The sequence below is a fragment of the Ipomoea nil genome, unplaced genomic scaffold, assembly GCF_001879475.1.
Source record: "Ipomoea nil cultivar Tokyo-kokei standard unplaced genomic scaffold, Asagao_1.1 scaffold2926, whole genome shotgun sequence".
In the NCBI taxonomy this organism is placed as follows: Eukaryota; Viridiplantae; Streptophyta; class Magnoliopsida; order Solanales; family Convolvulaceae; genus Ipomoea; species Ipomoea nil.
Genome location: NW_017619354.1, coordinates 3,792,290 through 3,809,472, shown reverse-complemented (window position 1 = coordinate 3,809,472; position 17,183 = coordinate 3,792,290). Strand labels below are relative to the sequence as shown.

At 34.4% G+C, this 17,183-nt stretch overlaps 3 protein-coding genes across 5 annotated transcripts; 1 reads left to right on the top strand and 2 right to left on the bottom strand.

Annotated features, from left to right (window-relative positions):
• Nucleotides 1-4,541: 4,541 nt before the first annotated feature.
• LOC109162068 (photosynthetic NDH subunit of lumenal location 2, chloroplastic) lies at nucleotides 4,542-5,455 on the top strand. The gene is made up of 2 exons (XM_019310725.1): nucleotides 4,542-5,166; nucleotides 5,274-5,455. The coding sequence occupies exons 1-2, from the start codon at nucleotides 4,669-4,671 to the stop codon at nucleotides 5,370-5,372; spliced, it is 597 nt and encodes a 198-aa protein (XP_019166270.1). The 5' UTR covers nucleotides 4,542-4,668; the 3' UTR covers nucleotides 5,373-5,455.
• A 51-nt stretch (nucleotides 5,456-5,506) lies between these two features.
• LOC109162069 (casparian strip membrane protein 2-like) lies at nucleotides 5,507-6,908 on the bottom strand. Its single transcript, XM_019310726.1, has 3 exons — nucleotides 6,205-6,908; nucleotides 5,928-6,051; nucleotides 5,507-5,818 (listed from the first exon to the last, which is right to left on the bottom strand). The coding sequence occupies exons 1-3, from the start codon at nucleotides 6,432-6,434 to the stop codon at nucleotides 5,600-5,602; spliced, it is 573 nt and encodes a 190-aa protein (XP_019166271.1). The 5' UTR covers nucleotides 6,435-6,908; the 3' UTR covers nucleotides 5,507-5,599.
• A 6,118-nt stretch (nucleotides 6,909-13,026) lies between these two features.
• LOC109162067 (KH domain-containing protein At4g18375) lies at nucleotides 13,027-16,883 on the bottom strand. Of its 3 annotated transcripts, none has more exons than XM_019310722.1 (8): nucleotides 16,709-16,883; nucleotides 15,534-16,123; nucleotides 15,012-15,407; nucleotides 14,663-14,917; nucleotides 14,041-14,298; nucleotides 13,793-13,857; nucleotides 13,572-13,644; nucleotides 13,027-13,380 (listed from the first exon to the last, which is right to left on the bottom strand). In XM_019310722.1, exons 2-7 carry the CDS (start codon nucleotides 16,110-16,112, stop codon nucleotides 13,596-13,598), a joined length of 1,602 nt encoding a protein of 533 aa, XP_019166267.1. In that variant the 5' UTR covers nucleotides 16,113-16,123; nucleotides 16,709-16,883; the 3' UTR covers nucleotides 13,027-13,380; nucleotides 13,572-13,595. The 3 variants fall into 3 exon arrangements, with proteins under 3 accessions (XP_019166267.1, XP_019166268.1, XP_019166269.1); XM_019310723.1 differs by having other exon boundaries at nucleotides 16,731-16,867; XM_019310724.1 differs by lacking the exon at nucleotides 13,572-13,644.
• Nucleotides 16,884-17,183: the final 300 nt, after the last annotated feature.

Below are 17,183 nucleotides of genomic sequence, written 5' to 3'. Positions count from 1 at the left end.
GTCAATCTTTATTACGCAGTAAAAGTAACACACATAATTAATTGTTATCGTGAAAGTGGCATAAAAAAATTGTTCATTCGTACCCAAGTCGGGGCACTTTGCCCTTAGCAAGTTGAAATATTTTTAGGCAATAACATGATGTATTCAAAAAATTTCACATTATTACTTAAAATTTAAGTCAGAATAAAATTCTCAGAAATATTTAATATGATTAAAAATGAACTAAAAATCATCCTTGAGATATCGCATCACTAAAGAAAGTTTCATATTCTCATGAACCAAATAATCATTTTATGAATACAAATAGAAGGAATATAAGTAATAGTCATTCCAGAACCTTGATATTCACAAATTATTAGTCCCAAAAAGTAAAGGGATGTGGACGAATTATGTGTCAATGCAAAAACTTGCCACTGACGGATTTAAATTCTTCTTTAGCTGACCCTTCTTTAAATTTGTTCTTTTTTGGCCACTTTTCTTCAATGGTAAGGTTTAGGTTTTTTTTTTTTTTTTTTTTTTTTTTTTTTTTTTTTTTTTTTTTCAGAATAATAGTATATGCTTCCTTTTACTACATTAGCGACTGTTGAACAAGTTGTATGAAAGTAATTCTAAGAGAGGAATCTTTGATGTAGATCGATGGTGTGCTAAGCATGCAAAATGAATTGATCGAAGAACCAAAACTTTGAATTTGCTTCCAAGAATTTTGAGATGTGAACTCTCTACTAATTCAAATGAACAATTTGGAGTTAAGTGGATATAAATTATTCAGAGGGTGTATTTAATCTGAATTTTTATGAATCGTTAAAGGCTTTTAAAGTTTGATGGCATTTAATTTAAATTTTGAGTCTTTGAGAGTTCATTGAATTGGTACTTAATTCAGACTTTTGAAGAATTTTTAAAAGTCTGTTGGCATTCGATTTTGATTTATAGAAAGTCTTTAAAATTTTATTAGTACTCAAAAAATTATTAATTTTTAAAATCTATCAAATTACAATTATATAGTTATAGATTTTTTCTTTTCTAGTATATAAATAGTCAAAATCCATCCCTCATGTCCCATACTATTAAACTTTCTCTCTAGCTACTTGAACAAAGGAAACTTCCCATCTATTAAGTCCTTAATACGGAACACTTTTAATTAATTAATATGGATCAGTGAAGTCAACGGTAAAGACAAAAATTTCAACTCCAATTCGATATTTAAGTGTATTATAGAGAACTTTAAAGTGTTTGTAACGATTTCAAATTTAAAACTTAAGTCAACCTATTTAACTTTATATTTTTTTGAAAGTCAATCTTGCGATTGTATTAATGAATCAAAGCCGCAATAGCGTCAGGAGGGTGTGTGTCATGGTGCCCCATAGTTGTAGTCAATACCATGCAATCCGTGAGTAAACTTACTGATGTTTGTTCCGTTCAAGCAGCCAAGACAGTGCCTCCTTATACGCCCGCGCCCCCGCCATAAGTGGTGAGAAACAAACAGGTAATTTGTCATTTTTTACTGCTACAAATGAGCCGTCCTGCGCTACTAGTAATATACCGTACGTAGCCTCGCACGTGTCGTGACGGAAGCCCGCATCCACGTAACACCGTGGACCACCGCCATCCGGCTCGGCGGGTGGTGCCGACGCCGTTACCGGCCGGGTGTGACAGATCTGGGCCGCACCGTATGCTTGTAGCGCTGTGGCTGCTACTCTGCCAATTTCTGTAGGCCGCATCATAGACCCCTTCCAAACAGCTGAATTTTGGGTCCTCCAAATATAGTATAACACTGCTACCATCAATCGGGTTTGCTCCTCATAATATTATAGTAATCTTCGAATTAAATGAAAAGAATTGAGAAACTCTTTAAAGTTTATATCAACTACACATCATGTATAAGAAATTTAATTTAATTGCAACTTTATCTTCTTGGAGGGATAGAACGTTAGTGTTGACTAATATCTTAATAATAATTCGAGTATGTGATTTATTACACATACTCATACTCGGAATAAATATAAAATAACAATTGTACTGCATATTATTATTGACAATTTAAATGTTTAATAATTAATTGAATTGGAAGTTTATAACATATCATTTAAATATTTAATTACACAAGGTTATTAGACGATATACTTACGGGAAACATGCGAAATAACCAGAGGGGTAGCTTGGTCTTTTATATCAAAACTCTGTTGTAACGGCTTAGGCGCCAACTCGTCTTTTATATATCTTCTGTATCTTCATCGTTTCCAGATAATCAATATACATTCCCTTCTCCAAGTCTGAATTTGATGCCCGATTTTCTTTTTCCGTATATGCTTGCACTTGTTCAATTAATGGAATAATAAATTATGGGAAGAATGAAAAAATAAACTACAAACGAACTAATAAAATAAACATATAACATTAAACACATAAAATGACTGAAATTAAAGACAACAAATAAAATAAATATTGGTAAGTGTGTATTATGAAGTGTTTTTATGATTCTGAAGTGTGTGAGTAGATGAGTATTTGTGTTTATGATTCTGAAGTGTGTGGGTAGATGGAAATTAATAACTTTTGGTAATGTAAAACTGAAAAATATTGCCAATGTGAAAGTCATAAACATTAGTAGATTTTGTTGAAAACAATGCTTTATCAGAGCAAAAAAAAAATGCTTTATCATAGCAAAAAAAAAAAAAAAAAAAAAAAAGCTTTATCAGACCAACATTATCATAGGAGAATTTGGAGTTTATTCATGAATTTTTAGGTTTGATTGCTTACTTGGCGGAGAGAGAGGCAAGAACATGAACTGCTGTTCGCGTTTCACGCACAGTAAAACCATGTCGGAGGTGTGTAGTTTTTTTTGTTGTTTTGTGTTTGATCTGTATTCAAAATATTTATGTTTATTGTACGTACTGATTTGCTTCATTATTATTTGTTTTGGATTTGTTTTAAATCAAGTAAAGTCTTAGTTTCTTTTGTTTTTCCTGTGATACAGCTAATGTATGTGTGGAGGTGCATCCATTGGATTTCTTCACAAATTTTGGGAAAATCATATTTAATTGTTGGATACTGTTGGCCAAGAAAAGTTTGGTGTGTAGGTAAATGAAAATTAATAACTCTTGGTAAATGTGAAAGTGAAAAATATTGTTAATGTGAAAGTCATAAACCATTGGTAGATTTTTTTTTTAAAACAATGCTTTATCATAGAAAAAAATGCTTTATCAGAGCAACATTATCATAGGAGAATTTGGAGTTTATTCACAAATTTTTAGGTTTAATTGCTTACTTGGCGGAGAGAGAGGCAAGAACATGAACAATGACAACTTTATGCTTTGGCATTCAATGCTACTTGTCAATTCTCACCTGCCTAATAGACCTAGTTGATTACGATTGTTGTAGGCAGCAATCTGAAACTAAATTTGTAAATAGAGTAAATACTCAAAATGGTCCCTTGACTATAGCTAAATTTACAAATTGGTCATTGATTTTCAATTTTAACCAATTAAGTTTTTAACTTTGTAATTTTAACACAATTTGGTCCTCTGTCTATTTGACCGTTTGTTGACTGTGATTTTTGAGGATATATATGTAATTTCATGGTCCATCGTCGATTTTTTAAGGTTCTGGTTGCATTTCCAGACCGCATTGTTACATTTGAATCCACTGCCGAAAGCAATCTATCAAATCCGGTCGCCTTTCTTCATCCGCCCTTTAGATTCAATGTAGTTGAGTTCGTACCAGAGCGAAGAAGACGACGTGTTTCCGGACCAGTGCAACGTCATCTTGGAGGCCTCTACGTGCTCTGACGAGAGCTGAAGGTTCTTCTGGAGATCGTCGATCACGGTCAACAAATGGTCAAATAGATGGAGGATCAAATCGTGTCAAAATTACAAAATTAAGGACTTAATTTGTTGAAATTGAAAGTCGATGACCAATTTGTGAATTTAGCTATAGTCGAAGGACCATTTTAGTATTTACTCTTGTAAATATTACTGAATTAAACCTGTTATTCTGTTAAACTAAACTTTTATCTAATATTATATTTCATCAAATACTTTTACAACACACTTGTAAATCATTCATGAATGTCATATTATGAAAGAATTCAACCACCTAATAGCCCTGTTTGGTAAAATAGTTAGTTGATAGGTCAATTTTAACTTATTTAACTACTATTAGTTGTTTTTTACTTGGTTTAAAAATCAATACAAGTATTTGGTTAATTAGCTTTTGTACTCCAAAATGCTAATTCAAAAAGTTACTCAAAGTAACTTTTCCAATTAACTTTTTGAGAAAAAAATATACTAAACAGCTATCAGCTACCAACTAATTTACCAAACATATTTTTACAATCAGCTAATGTTATCAACCTAGTTATATCATCTAATTAACTCAATCAGCTACACAGTTAACAGTTATAAGTTAACATCCATTTACCAAACAGGGCCAATATGAATTGAATGACTACCATATGAACACCGCACACTTGATAACAAGTGAACTTCAATTCCCATCCAAACCAAAGAGGATAATGCATATATTGCCAAGTCACCAAAACCAAAGGTCCATTTTTTCTTTAAAAAAAAAAAAAAAAAAAAAACCCCATCCAATCAAAACTCAAAAAATGTTACCATTTTCTTTCACAAATCACAACCACCTGTTCTACTTCCTCCGATCCTCATCTACACAACCATGGCCACTACCCTCACAAGCTCCACAATTCCCTTCCACCCCCAAATCTCCATTAACAAAACCCATAATCCTCCTCGCCAATGCCGCTCATCATCACTCCCCAAAACCCAAGCCAAACTGCCCGAACAAAATCATCAAATTCAAAGTCGACGAAATCTGGTGACTACTCTTCTAGCCACTTCCCTGACACTAGGCCTTAATTTCACCCCACTGGCATTCGCCCAGAACTGGGGAACCCGGTCGTTTCTGAGGGAGAGATTCTTCGAGCCGGGGTTGTCGCCGGAAGACGCCGTGGCCAGGATTCGCCAGACCGCCGAGGGACTTCACGGCATTGAAACCATGCTGGAGAAGATGTCGTGGAAATATGTTTTGTTCTATTTGCGACAGAAATCCGCGTATCTTTCCCAGGACATGAAGACTGCAATGTACATGGTGCCTCAGACCAGACAAGCCTCCTACGTTGACACAGCCAATCAACTTGTCGATAACATTAACGAGGTAAGTAATTAATCTTTATTTTTATCAACTTAATTTTCACCAATTTAATTCATTGCAGCGCAGTTTAATTATTAACCCAGGCCAGTAATTCCTGTTTAATTTTTCAGTTTGATTTTTACGTTAGAACCCCAAAAGTGTTCGAGTCCATGGTGTATTACAAGAAGACCCTGAAATCAATTGATGATCTCGTCGCACTTCTAGCATAATATAATTCATGGTATATGTATCAATAGTGGCTGATGATTTCCCTCGTCACTCAAGAAAAAAAAAAAAAAGGTGTAAATGCTTTGGATGTAACACTTGTTTTTAGTACCATAAACAAAGTATTAATTTCCAGAATACACACAAGTAGCATAGCATAAGATGGAAGCTAAGCACACAATACAATGCAATATATTGATTGCCATTTTTGGATGGGAGTAGTAATAATTAATTAATGGCTCCTGGCTAGAGCTATGGCGGATAAAAGCACAAGAAGAAGGAGGGCGACGACGGCTCCGAAGGCTCCAATTAAGGAGCCGGAAGAGCTCTGGCAGAAATCTGGATACTGTTGGCATATTGAGAACCAGTTTGTGGATGAATTCCCATAATGTGCCAAGTAAACCATGGCCGCCGCCGCCGATGCCGCGCCGGTCAGAGCCCCCAGCATCACCTTCAATATGCAAATATATATTATGAGTAAGAGTGAGATTCAACATATATACATTTATTATAAATATTATATATATATATATATATATATATATATATATATGTTTTACCGTGTCCAAAAATATGAGCACGATTCTGCTCTTTCCAGCTCTTCTCCTCATAATGTGGATGATGGATAGCGGGAGGGAGAATACAAGGTACACACAAACAACTGCGCTCAGTATCACGAACATCCTTTCATTTTGTCACAAACCAAAACATAAGTTTAGTGAGACCATATATAATATATAAATATAAATGTGTAATCCAACTATCGACCAATATCATTCTAAAGCAGCATAGAGGACAAAATAGAGGAATTATTTGATGAGTTAGTTAGTACGTTACCTGAAAGTATCAATATCGTCGTACTGAGCTTCAAAGCGCACGAACTGTGTGACAAACGGGAGCTCTTGGCTGGTTGTTCCCATGGCGGCGGCGGCGGCCAAGGTTCCGACAATGGCAGCAATGCGCAGAATGAGATCAAACACATTGATTCCTCTGATTCCTCCTCCCCTTGCCGCTGCTGCTACCTTCGATGCTTCTCCGGCTTCCAGTGCGCTACCTGCCTTCATCATCTTCGACTAATTGCCTAGCTGCCTTTCTTAACTCTGATCTGTAATCAAACTTTTTCTTTCTCTATCTGTATCTGCAACTGCAATGCACATGTTCCTGGCATTCGCGATTCCAGAATTTATACTAAATCGCGCTTCGATTATCCTATGATAGATTAATCGCGAATAGGAAGTGATTCGGGTGAGGAGATTAGGTTTTGCGCGCATTATATATAATATTATTCCTGCATATTCTTAATCGTCTTACCTGCTCTATCATCTCCATACTACATTTTATTTATTTTATAGTAACGGAAACATGAAATGTTGCGCCTTCCAACTCCAACACAAAACCATGCCAGGACAGGGCAGGGCTACATACAGTTAGGTGAAGGTTTAGTTGCAATAATGGATTAGGTAATGAGATAATAATGGAAGTGTGTTTACACATTGTAAAATTTTTCATATTTTTAATGTACTATTTCAATATTTGGTCTTTGTCAAAATCCACATACGTGCTTATTTTCCATATTTTAAATCTAGAAATTCAGTATTTTATTAGAGCATTTCGAATTGTTGTGATTTTTTAAGAGTTTTTGCAAGTGTGAATAGAAAATAGAAGATGGGAGGACCCAAAAAAAAAAAAAAAAAAAAAAAGGCTATTACTCCAAAGGCAAGGTGCGCTACAAGTGCTAATAAAAACCATTGCGGGGCGGGGGGTCAAAAATCACACATATTAATGATCTCAGCCATAGCTCGGTAGTGCAAAGGTCCAAGTAAGGTAAAACTTAACAAAGTTGAGAATCACAAGGTTGGGTTTGGTCTCTACTGATAATACAGTTTGAAATTGGAGCTCGTGAACACTCAAAGTTAGGATTTTTCAGTCATGTGTAACTTTTGTCGCAAAAAAAAAAAAAAAAAATACAAACAGAAAGAACAATAATAAAAGCATAAAATTTAATGATTCATTAATTATTATCCCTTTAGATATTATAAACTATAAAGCATGTAATCAATGATTATAATTTTTTTTAATACATGAGAAAAACAGTAAACTCCAAAAGATTACATAGATTTAGGGTTAACACCTTTGAGGAAACTGAGAATAAACCTATGAAGAGTTCATCCAATATAATTCAAAGCACACACGCATTGACGACTTCCCTACAGATATAATTGATGTAGAACACCCACTCTAGCTATGATACAAGAAATTCAACAATAAAAATAAAATAAAATAATAAAATACAAAAGAGAAATCGACCTGCCTTAGTTAATTATGTTATTAATCATTAAATTAAATGTTTAGGAAAATGAAGTTCATGTAAACAGAATTGAATAATTTTTTTTAAAGAAAATACTTAAGCAAAGTGCTTACCATATCACAGGAGATCACTTGTAATTCATTCGTGAAACTCGTTGAAATATAGACATCAGAAATCCAACATGCAAATACAAGGTTGAAATGTAACCAATGACAACTTGCCGAATCACAAATTAACAACTACTAAGCTAAGGTTATAGGATGACCTCGACTCAAAGCCAATTCTCCTCTAATCTCATCCAGATAATGAAGAAATGACATGAAATCCCTTAATTTCTTTCGGCAAGTCATCCTTGGCTACACCTCACACCTCCATAATCACATGCCAGACCTAAGATGAGGCATCATCACAATGAATTCGAGTTGCCAAGGCAATAGCAAGATATATATACATGTTTGGTAGAATAGTAGCACTTTCTATTTATAGAAGGAGATCAGATTTGACCATATCTCTAAAGTTTGTAGAATCACTGGCGAAATGGCTATTCATATCTGTGATCTGATAATCTATCTGATAAAGTTATTAGGTTCACATGTTTGAAGATTTATACTATGTTATATATGCAGTCATACATAGCATGTGAGAGTCAGAATTTTTTGGCCACCTCTGCAAAAAGGATGAGTGTCAAGTCATTATCTCTTTCTGATACAGCTTCTGGCATTGATAAGAAAATGTTTTCCAAGATTCAATATTTTATCACTTGGCAATTTAAAAATTCTGGATAAAGTGATTATGAGGCGGTTGAAAAGGTGCAACTTGATCCACACCGCGTGTTTTTGGGTGTTTGAAATTTCCAAAACCAGCCCACAATGCTGCAATCCAGCAACTTCTTATCCAGAATCATCTGGGATAGCTTCTTCTCAACATGGTCAGCGGGCAACTCAATCAACTCAGCAGTATGACGGATTTCAACCTTCGAGAAAGGCTCAATCAACCTGCAAAGATTTTGCTCCAACAAAGTGTCATAGGGGAAGAAAGGTGTCTGTGGACAATGGGATCTTCATCTAGCTGTGTCTTGAAATCTCGAAGAGCAATCTCAAATAGCTTCAATGAGCGTTTTGAGGGGGTCTAAGGTTGAGTGGTCTGTGATCAACATTACTGATACTGTTAGTGCTATAATCAGATTTGTCTAAAAACATCATCTTCTCCACCATCACTACTATTGCTAGCATAAAAGCATTATTCTTGTTATTGCCATTTTCAATCAACTATCGGGCAAATTATGCTGTGCATCCGTATGCACCATGCATGGTGCATACGGATGCAAAAACTACGTCGTTTTAATAAAACGCGCGTCTCCCCTTAAAAAAAAAAAAATCAAGTTCGATTCCCAGCAACAACATATGAACTAAAATTTCATAATCAATGAACTATAATTCCATAATCGATGAACTATAATTCCATAATCTAATCTATGAACTAAAAATTTCAAAATGAATGAACTAAAATTCCATAATCTATAAACTAAAATTTCAGAATCGATGAACTACAATTCCATAATCGATGAACTATAATTCCATAATCAATGAACTATAATTCCATAATCTATTGAACTAAAATTCCAGAATGAATGAACAATATAATGTTGTTGTTGGGAATCGAACCTGAATTTTTTTAAGGGGAGACGCGCGTTTTTTAATAAAACGACGTCGTTGCATGGTGCATACGGATGCACAACATAACTATTGCAAGTATCCCGTGCACAACTGATACGCCATGATAAAAGCTGATTATAGAGAATCAAATCAAGAGGGAGTTATGATATCATTACCTTATTTTGTTAGTATAATTTTGGTAGCTTAGTTATAAGCTGCATTAGTAATTTAGTATAGACAGTCAAGTACTCATGTTGTACAAACAAAAGGATCAATTAGACTATAACAGGGCGTTTGGTTGGAGGGTGGGAATTATGTGGGAAAGGAATTGTAATTCCATGGGAGTTGAATTACTGGGAATAAAGTGGGAATTTAAATTCCAGTGTTTGGTTGATAGGAATAGAATTACTGGGAATTTCAATTCCAATGTTTGGTATACATGGGAATTGAAAGGGAATAAGTAGTATAAAGTCAAAAATGTCCATTATTATTGTTAGACATTAATTTTAGGTTAAAAAAGGAATGGGTAATTTTGTCTCATCACTATCTTTTTTTTCCAGGAATTAAAATTCCAAGGGGGGACATGGGATTTTAATTTCATGAAAATGAGGGAATTGCAATTCCATGGAATTGTAATTCCCTCCAACCAAACTACGAAATTTAATGGCCTTCGGAATTAAGTAGGAATTAAGTGGAGGGGAATTTAAAATCCCTCCAACCAAACGCGCTGTAAAGGAATTATCTTTCCTTACCATATTCTTTCTCTCTATTATGTCTCTATAATCTCTCAATTCTGTCTCCCTACCCTCTCTCTACTTTTTCTATGAAAGGATCCATACAAAACATTCAAGAGATTAAAAAATGGACAAAAAATGTTACAAAGAATTATACTAATGAGACATTTTTAGACATCATATCTTCAAAATAATCCAAAAAGGTTACAAAAAATGTTAACGAATAATAAAAATCCAAGTTTCATATCAATCAAGTCAGATTAAAAACATGATTTTTTAGAAACCCTAACATAAAAGAACAAAATTCAGTAGCCAGAACAAAATTCAGTAGCCACATAAGCTGATTAAAGACAGAAGTTTTATTACCTGAGTGTCGAAACCCGGAAACCAGACCCGAGAGGTAGAGGACGAGCAAGTGAGCAACGATACTTCTGGGCGGCGACACGAGCTTGAGTTATACTATCGGAGTATTTTTATAATTTTTCAATTAGGAATTGTATTGTATTATGAAATTTTAATGTAGAATTATAGTATGCATAAGAAAGTAAGAAACAATATATCCTATTAGGTATTAAACAAGTTAAAGTTCAGAATTTTGTTTTATGGTAAGTATAAACTTGTTTATAACTTAAGACCCCATTGTTATTGTTATATAATATAAAATGAAAGTATGTTTCTATTTAAAATACCTAATGAATTGATAAGATTACAACAAATAGATAATATGAAACAATATATTAAAACATTCTATCTTTAATCTATTTCATAACATATTTTAAAATACACAAAAATTAAATACAAACTATGATAAAATATTTGTTATAAGTTTCCATAATTTATATACTAATAAAATAAGGGTGTGTTTGGTTCGCACATGAGAATTGGAATCGGTATGTAAATCAAATACTTAGTAAATGGTAATGAGTTTTAGTAAATGTATTTTGCATGTTTGGTAATTGGTAATAGGGTGGAACTGGAATCAATGTTAAAAACAAAAAAAAAAAATCAAAATAATTGATCTTAATATAATGACATCCAAAGCATCGATATGAACAAAAAAAAAAATCAAAACAAAAATCTAAAAGTACTAATCTAAACTTAAAAATTAAATAAATTACTAATAAGATGGAATGGTACCTCTTTTAAATTAGGGGATGAGATTTTTAATTGATGGATAATCAAATTTCATAGTTGTATTTTAAAAGGTTGTCAACCAAACACTATGATTTTTATTCTTATTCATAGTCTATAAACCCATGAACCAAACACACCCAAAAATTACTTAATAGAAAATTAATTTATAATCTAGACACATGTAATTAACATATTATGTGTCTTCAATTTATTTATAGACACATAATATGTTAATTGAATGTTATGAATTGAATATTTATTTAGTTTTTTGTTTAATGAATTGAATGGTAGGCTTTATTTCTTTATTTATTTATTTTTATAATTTTACTTCAAATTTTGTTTTTTTTTTTTTTTCAAAAAAAATAAATAAATATGTGTATGTGTGTTTAGCGATTTTAAACTGATTTCGTGCAATATCGTATGAACATGATATAAAACCTGTTAACAAAACATGTATATCGTATCAATCCGTATAATCGGTTCGCAAATCGTGTTCATATTCGTATTAAGAATTTCAACCCTTAACGTGTCGCGTATGTCTTTAGCCTTATAATGTTCATGTCTTTATTATGTCGACCCGTAAACAAACTTAGTATACACGAATTGTTAGATCTACACTATACACCCACGCAAATTATGTCGTGCAATCGTGTGCACCATGCATGGTGCACATGGTTGCAAAAACGGCATCGTTTTGATTAAAAACGACACGTTCGACTTGGAAAAAAAATTCATTTTCAATTGCTGTTAACGGCGTTATGTTGTGCTATATATCCAGAATTAGTGAACTATATGTCCACAGAGGTTACTGATACTCTGTTTTGACTTATGATAGTTTGATGCGTCTGTGTATTCAAAATGAATGAACTATATATTCAGAATTAGTGAACTATATATCCAGAATTAATGAATTATATATCCAGAATGAGTGAACTATGTATCCAGAATTAATAAACTATATATCCAGAATTAGTTAACTATATATCCAAAATTAGTGAACTATATATCCACACCGAAAATTGTGGAAATTCCGTCGAGTGGAGTTTAAAAAAAAAAAAAATGATTGGTGGAGTTAAACAGTGCCACTAACTGTACCGTTACTCCACCATAGTAAAACGACGTTGTTCGCACGGTGCACACATAACGATTGATACACCCACACTCAGGCTTTCAATCACTGAATTGTGTCCCGGAGGCAACTTGCACTATGTAGGTAGAGAGTAAAGGCCTTGCTGGCTTTCTTCTAAGCATTTGTTTACAAAATGAAAGTTGTCTCAAAACACTAACACAACTGGTTAATCAATCTAATGAAATTAATAGTTTAATTTTACAATAACTGTAAGGCGTAGGATTTGATTCTTACCAAGAAAAAATATAAAGTTAACCCTATCATGTATAGTTGGACACCAGTGTCTAAGAAACTTGGACCGTTAAGACTCACTTTCAATCTGTAGCCCAACCAAAAGCACCAATATGCTCAAGAACATCCTGCATTTTGGCATTGGACTGCACTACTCCAGCCAAATTTCAATCACATTTACAAATTCGAGACAAGGGGGGGACTTTCTGTGTCCTAGGTAACCTATTTGTTGAGCTTCAAATGGAAACAAGATTCAATAGGATGTGTTGATTAATCAACATAGCCAAGCATTTGGGCCAGGAAGGAATGATAGGAATGGCAATTCAGGCAAAGTTACTATATAACTACATTTTCCGATATGAACCCTAGATCATCCACAAGCTGAGACCTAACCGTTCAAGTTCTTAACTGTAGACTTGCATGTTGTCTCAAAAATTCAGAAAAAATGCAATACGGGCACATCAATGCTTAATGGTGTAGTGAAATCTTGTTATATGATATCACAAAAAGAATTCCTCACGACTTGCATAAGATTCAAAAGAATTAAAAAAGACGATCAAAGTAGTGCTAAATTACACGTAAATGCTTTGGCACTGGTTTATGAAACCAAAGAACCTAAAGGTATCAGGTACAAGGCCACAAACAACCAGATAAAATGTTTCATTACAATATAAAAGTATAAAACTGGGCAAGATGACCACAACTCCTAAAAACCAACAATGCTATGGGCAAGACAACCACAACTTTCTGTATCCTGTTCATCTTCTGTTCTTAGGCTGCACCAAAAGGGGCATGGGCTGACTCAGGCATCATGGACCAGAGCTGTTTTGACGGAAAGGGAAAGGCAAAAGTAAAAGAAATTGCATTAGAGATCAATATAGGTTTGAGTCCAGATGAAAAACAGGAATAAATATCTTTAAAAAAACAAAATCATCTTTTTAAGAATTTTTTTTTTTTAAATGCAAACCCAAGCTGCTTATTCATTGGTAGATATGAACAAGAAAATGTTCTACCTGTAGCCCTCACACCCAAGAACTCTAGAAACCATTAGACTTGCCATAAGATACAGGGTTATGGCTAGCTAACCTGGTAAATGGGTATCAGGGTTGGGTGAGAAAATTATATTTCAAAAGATATAAAATCATCTTTAAGAACAGTCAAACTAAAGAAAAATAAAATTGAAAATTTGAAATAATGAAAGTTAAAAAAACAGCCCAAGCTCCAAAAGGTTTACCCTGCACTATTAGAACGGCTAGAGGAGTAAACTCCATAAGGTCCATAACTACTTCCGCCACCAATCTGAAAACAAGGACCATAGATCAGTTATTGTGGGAATGTGACGGCAAAATTGACTATGTAATTGAACTTCAGACATGAGAATTTCTGTTTGTCAAGCTCAAAGCCAGGAACAGTTTAAGGTTTGATCATAAATTGGACAGATAATCTGTAAGTATTAAATCAAACCAAAAAATTTATAAATACCTGTGAACCACCATAACTATCATTTGGAAGTGAATCCTCAAAATCACGTACACCAGAATACATTGGATGCCCATGGCTACGTGATTTATTATCACGATTGGAATACTTTGAACCTTCTGAGATGTTGGGAGGCACTCCACCATATGGAAGAACTGGTGAAATTGCAGCTAAAGTTCCTTCCATCTCAAAAACATTTGCCCTCAAGCGCAAAACTATTTGGAACAATGCAGTGCTAGCAACATTGAGCTCTCCAGTAATCTGAACAGCATTAGGAAAATCATAATGCAAAAATGAGTAAATGACCAGACCTTTTCTTGAAAATTGTGAAACTTTTCACATTTGAACTCATCCCAACCATCAGGCACAGGCAAGATTGGGCCATGGTCACTCAACTGGGCTATCATGCACATGGGCCAAACCACACTAAAAGATTGAATCCAACCAATTAGCTAGTCTAACCCATGGCCTTATAAACCCATATGTTCTCTCTTATTTTATAGATGTGGACTCTTAACAATAGAAAGCTAGATTAAAGAAGAGGGGAGAAGGGGGAGGGGGGGGGGGGGGGGGGTGTTGAAGGAACAAAACAAATGCACACATGTAAGAACTCATAAGAAATTACCTGCACCATCTCATCATCTTCAGATGCAACTTTGGGTAGATTTTCCTTGGCTAGGATTCGAATACCCGCCCTCGTGGTATTTCTCATCTCACTAATGATGGAACCACCTTTCCCTATAAGGCATCCGACTCGTGAACTGGGTACAAGCAAGCGAGTTGTGATAACAGTATCACCTGATTCTTTCTCCGTTTTCTCACTGCACCGTGGTTGCAGGCGCATAGTCGCATCAATTGTTGGGGATGGATCTTCAAATGTCTGACACATAATAAATTCATAGTCTGGCACCAAGACAGGCTTGAGCCCTGAATTTTAGCCACTCAGAATAAACAATAAATTACAATGCACTCACCTCCTTAGCTGATACAAATATTATGCAGTCATCTCCTTCAGCAGCTGCACTGTCGACTTTAATTGATGCGCCTGATTCCTGTCTTAACTGTTTGATTATACTTCCACCTTTGCCAATGACAGCTCCAATGTTTTCGTTCGGGCAAACCAAACGGATGGAGAATTCCTTTGCAGAAGCCAACCTATTTCTACCATCACTTCTGTAAGACCCATAAGAACCCATTACAGAAGTCATACCCAAGCCATGGGCACCAGCATGTGGATACGTATGTCCACCACCAGATCTATAAATGCTAGCTGATGAAAGTAACAGGTGCTGGGATCGTGAAGGGTTATCATGAAGGCGTGATGCTACTTGATAAAGTGCCTTTTTCACAACTGCACCTTCCCCTGTTATCTGAAAAGAAACCACATTCCAATATATCTTTACCTCTCAAACCCCTCTATATTACCAAAATTAACCATCATGATCTCATATATCAAAATTAACTAATACAATGCAACATAAGATAGTCTAAATTACCATGATAAGCTCATCAGAACCAAGAGCGCAAGGGGGCAAATGTTCACTGCTTAAAACTCGAATCTGAGCACCAGTTTCACTGCGTAAATTTTGGATCACTTGTCCGCCTTTCCCAATAACACAACCTATCTGATCTGATGGCACAAGAAGCCGAACAACAATCTGCTGGGGTTCCCCCAGCTCATCTTCCATGCGTGCCTCTTCTGCAAATACTCTGTCATGAACCTTAAAGAGAGCATCCTGTGCTGGTGAAATTAGATCACCTGTTTCTTCATATTCATTAGTTTCTTCACTCGAACTATAAAGAGTAACCACACGCTCCTCACATCCAGGTATAGTCTCACTTATCCTAATTTTTGAATTGGTTTCAGCTCTCAACTGTTTAGCAATATCCCCACCCACACCAATTATGCTTCCAATTTTACCTAAGGGACACAAAAAACGGTAAACTGTATCCTCTGGTCCAATGGTATTTGAGTCTCTTTCATCAGTTGGATTCCTTCTTTTGCCTCCATCATTTCCTGGAAATTCTGAATCAGACTGCAACCTTTTCCCGAAGTTATTCATCTGGCCAGCCATATCAACCGGCACTGTAATTTATATCCATTCATAAATTCCAAATTAACACTTGTTATAGGTAACAGAATAACCAATGAGAAACGATAAATTACTTATTTAAACCATTTGGAATTTAAAATGCTCAGCAATTTTAAAATCATTAAAACAATTCTGGCATCTAAACCTATTTTAGTCTAAATGGTCCAGAATGATGAACTGGAGAAAAACTTGAACAAATATTTTCTCGGCAAAAAAGAATTTCAATCCTAAATCTTGCGACGGTTCAGTTGGCACTAAGTTCCGTTATCAAAACAAGTTCAGACAAGTATGCCCTCAACAAAATCAACCCAAACCTAAAACAAATTAACAAATTATCCAGAAACAAATAAATATACTCAACCAGAAGAACACGATCAGATGATATATACCACAAATTCGACAGTCTCAAACAACGTATTGCAACTATATAAGTATGCACATATAAACCTAAAACTTTCACAAAATTGAACAATTTTAGCAAAGCATTACTGTACCGAAAGTTGTACAGAAAAAAAAAAAAAAAAAAAAAAAAAAAAAAAAAAAAAAGAGAAACTACAGTTCAGAAGAGAAAAGAATACCAAAGGGGTTATCAGTTATCACCGTTATTTGATTTTCGTCAGAAACTCATCAGCCAAAATCGGAAAATTAGCAGTGTATTTTGTAGGGTTTCAAACTTGGAATATATAAATGGAAATGAACCCGACTGCTTTATTGGTCTATCTGTTGTGTTTTACTAATAAAACCTGGATTCATGTTGTTGTACTAATCTAGTTAGCCATTTTTCCAGAATAAAGTGATTTTTGTTTTTGCCCCACTACTGTTTCAAATGTACCAATCTACTTGCCTATTTGGTCCAACATTAATTATTACAAAAACATTTTGGATTAGATAACAACAACATTTCTTGTCAAATACGGAGTAAAAATTACTCCTTCCATCTCATTTTGTTTATCTGATTCCATTAACGAAACTTAATTGAAATTATTTTTAATTCAATTTTTCATAATATTAATTTAATATTAATATATAGAATTTATATATTTGAAAACTACA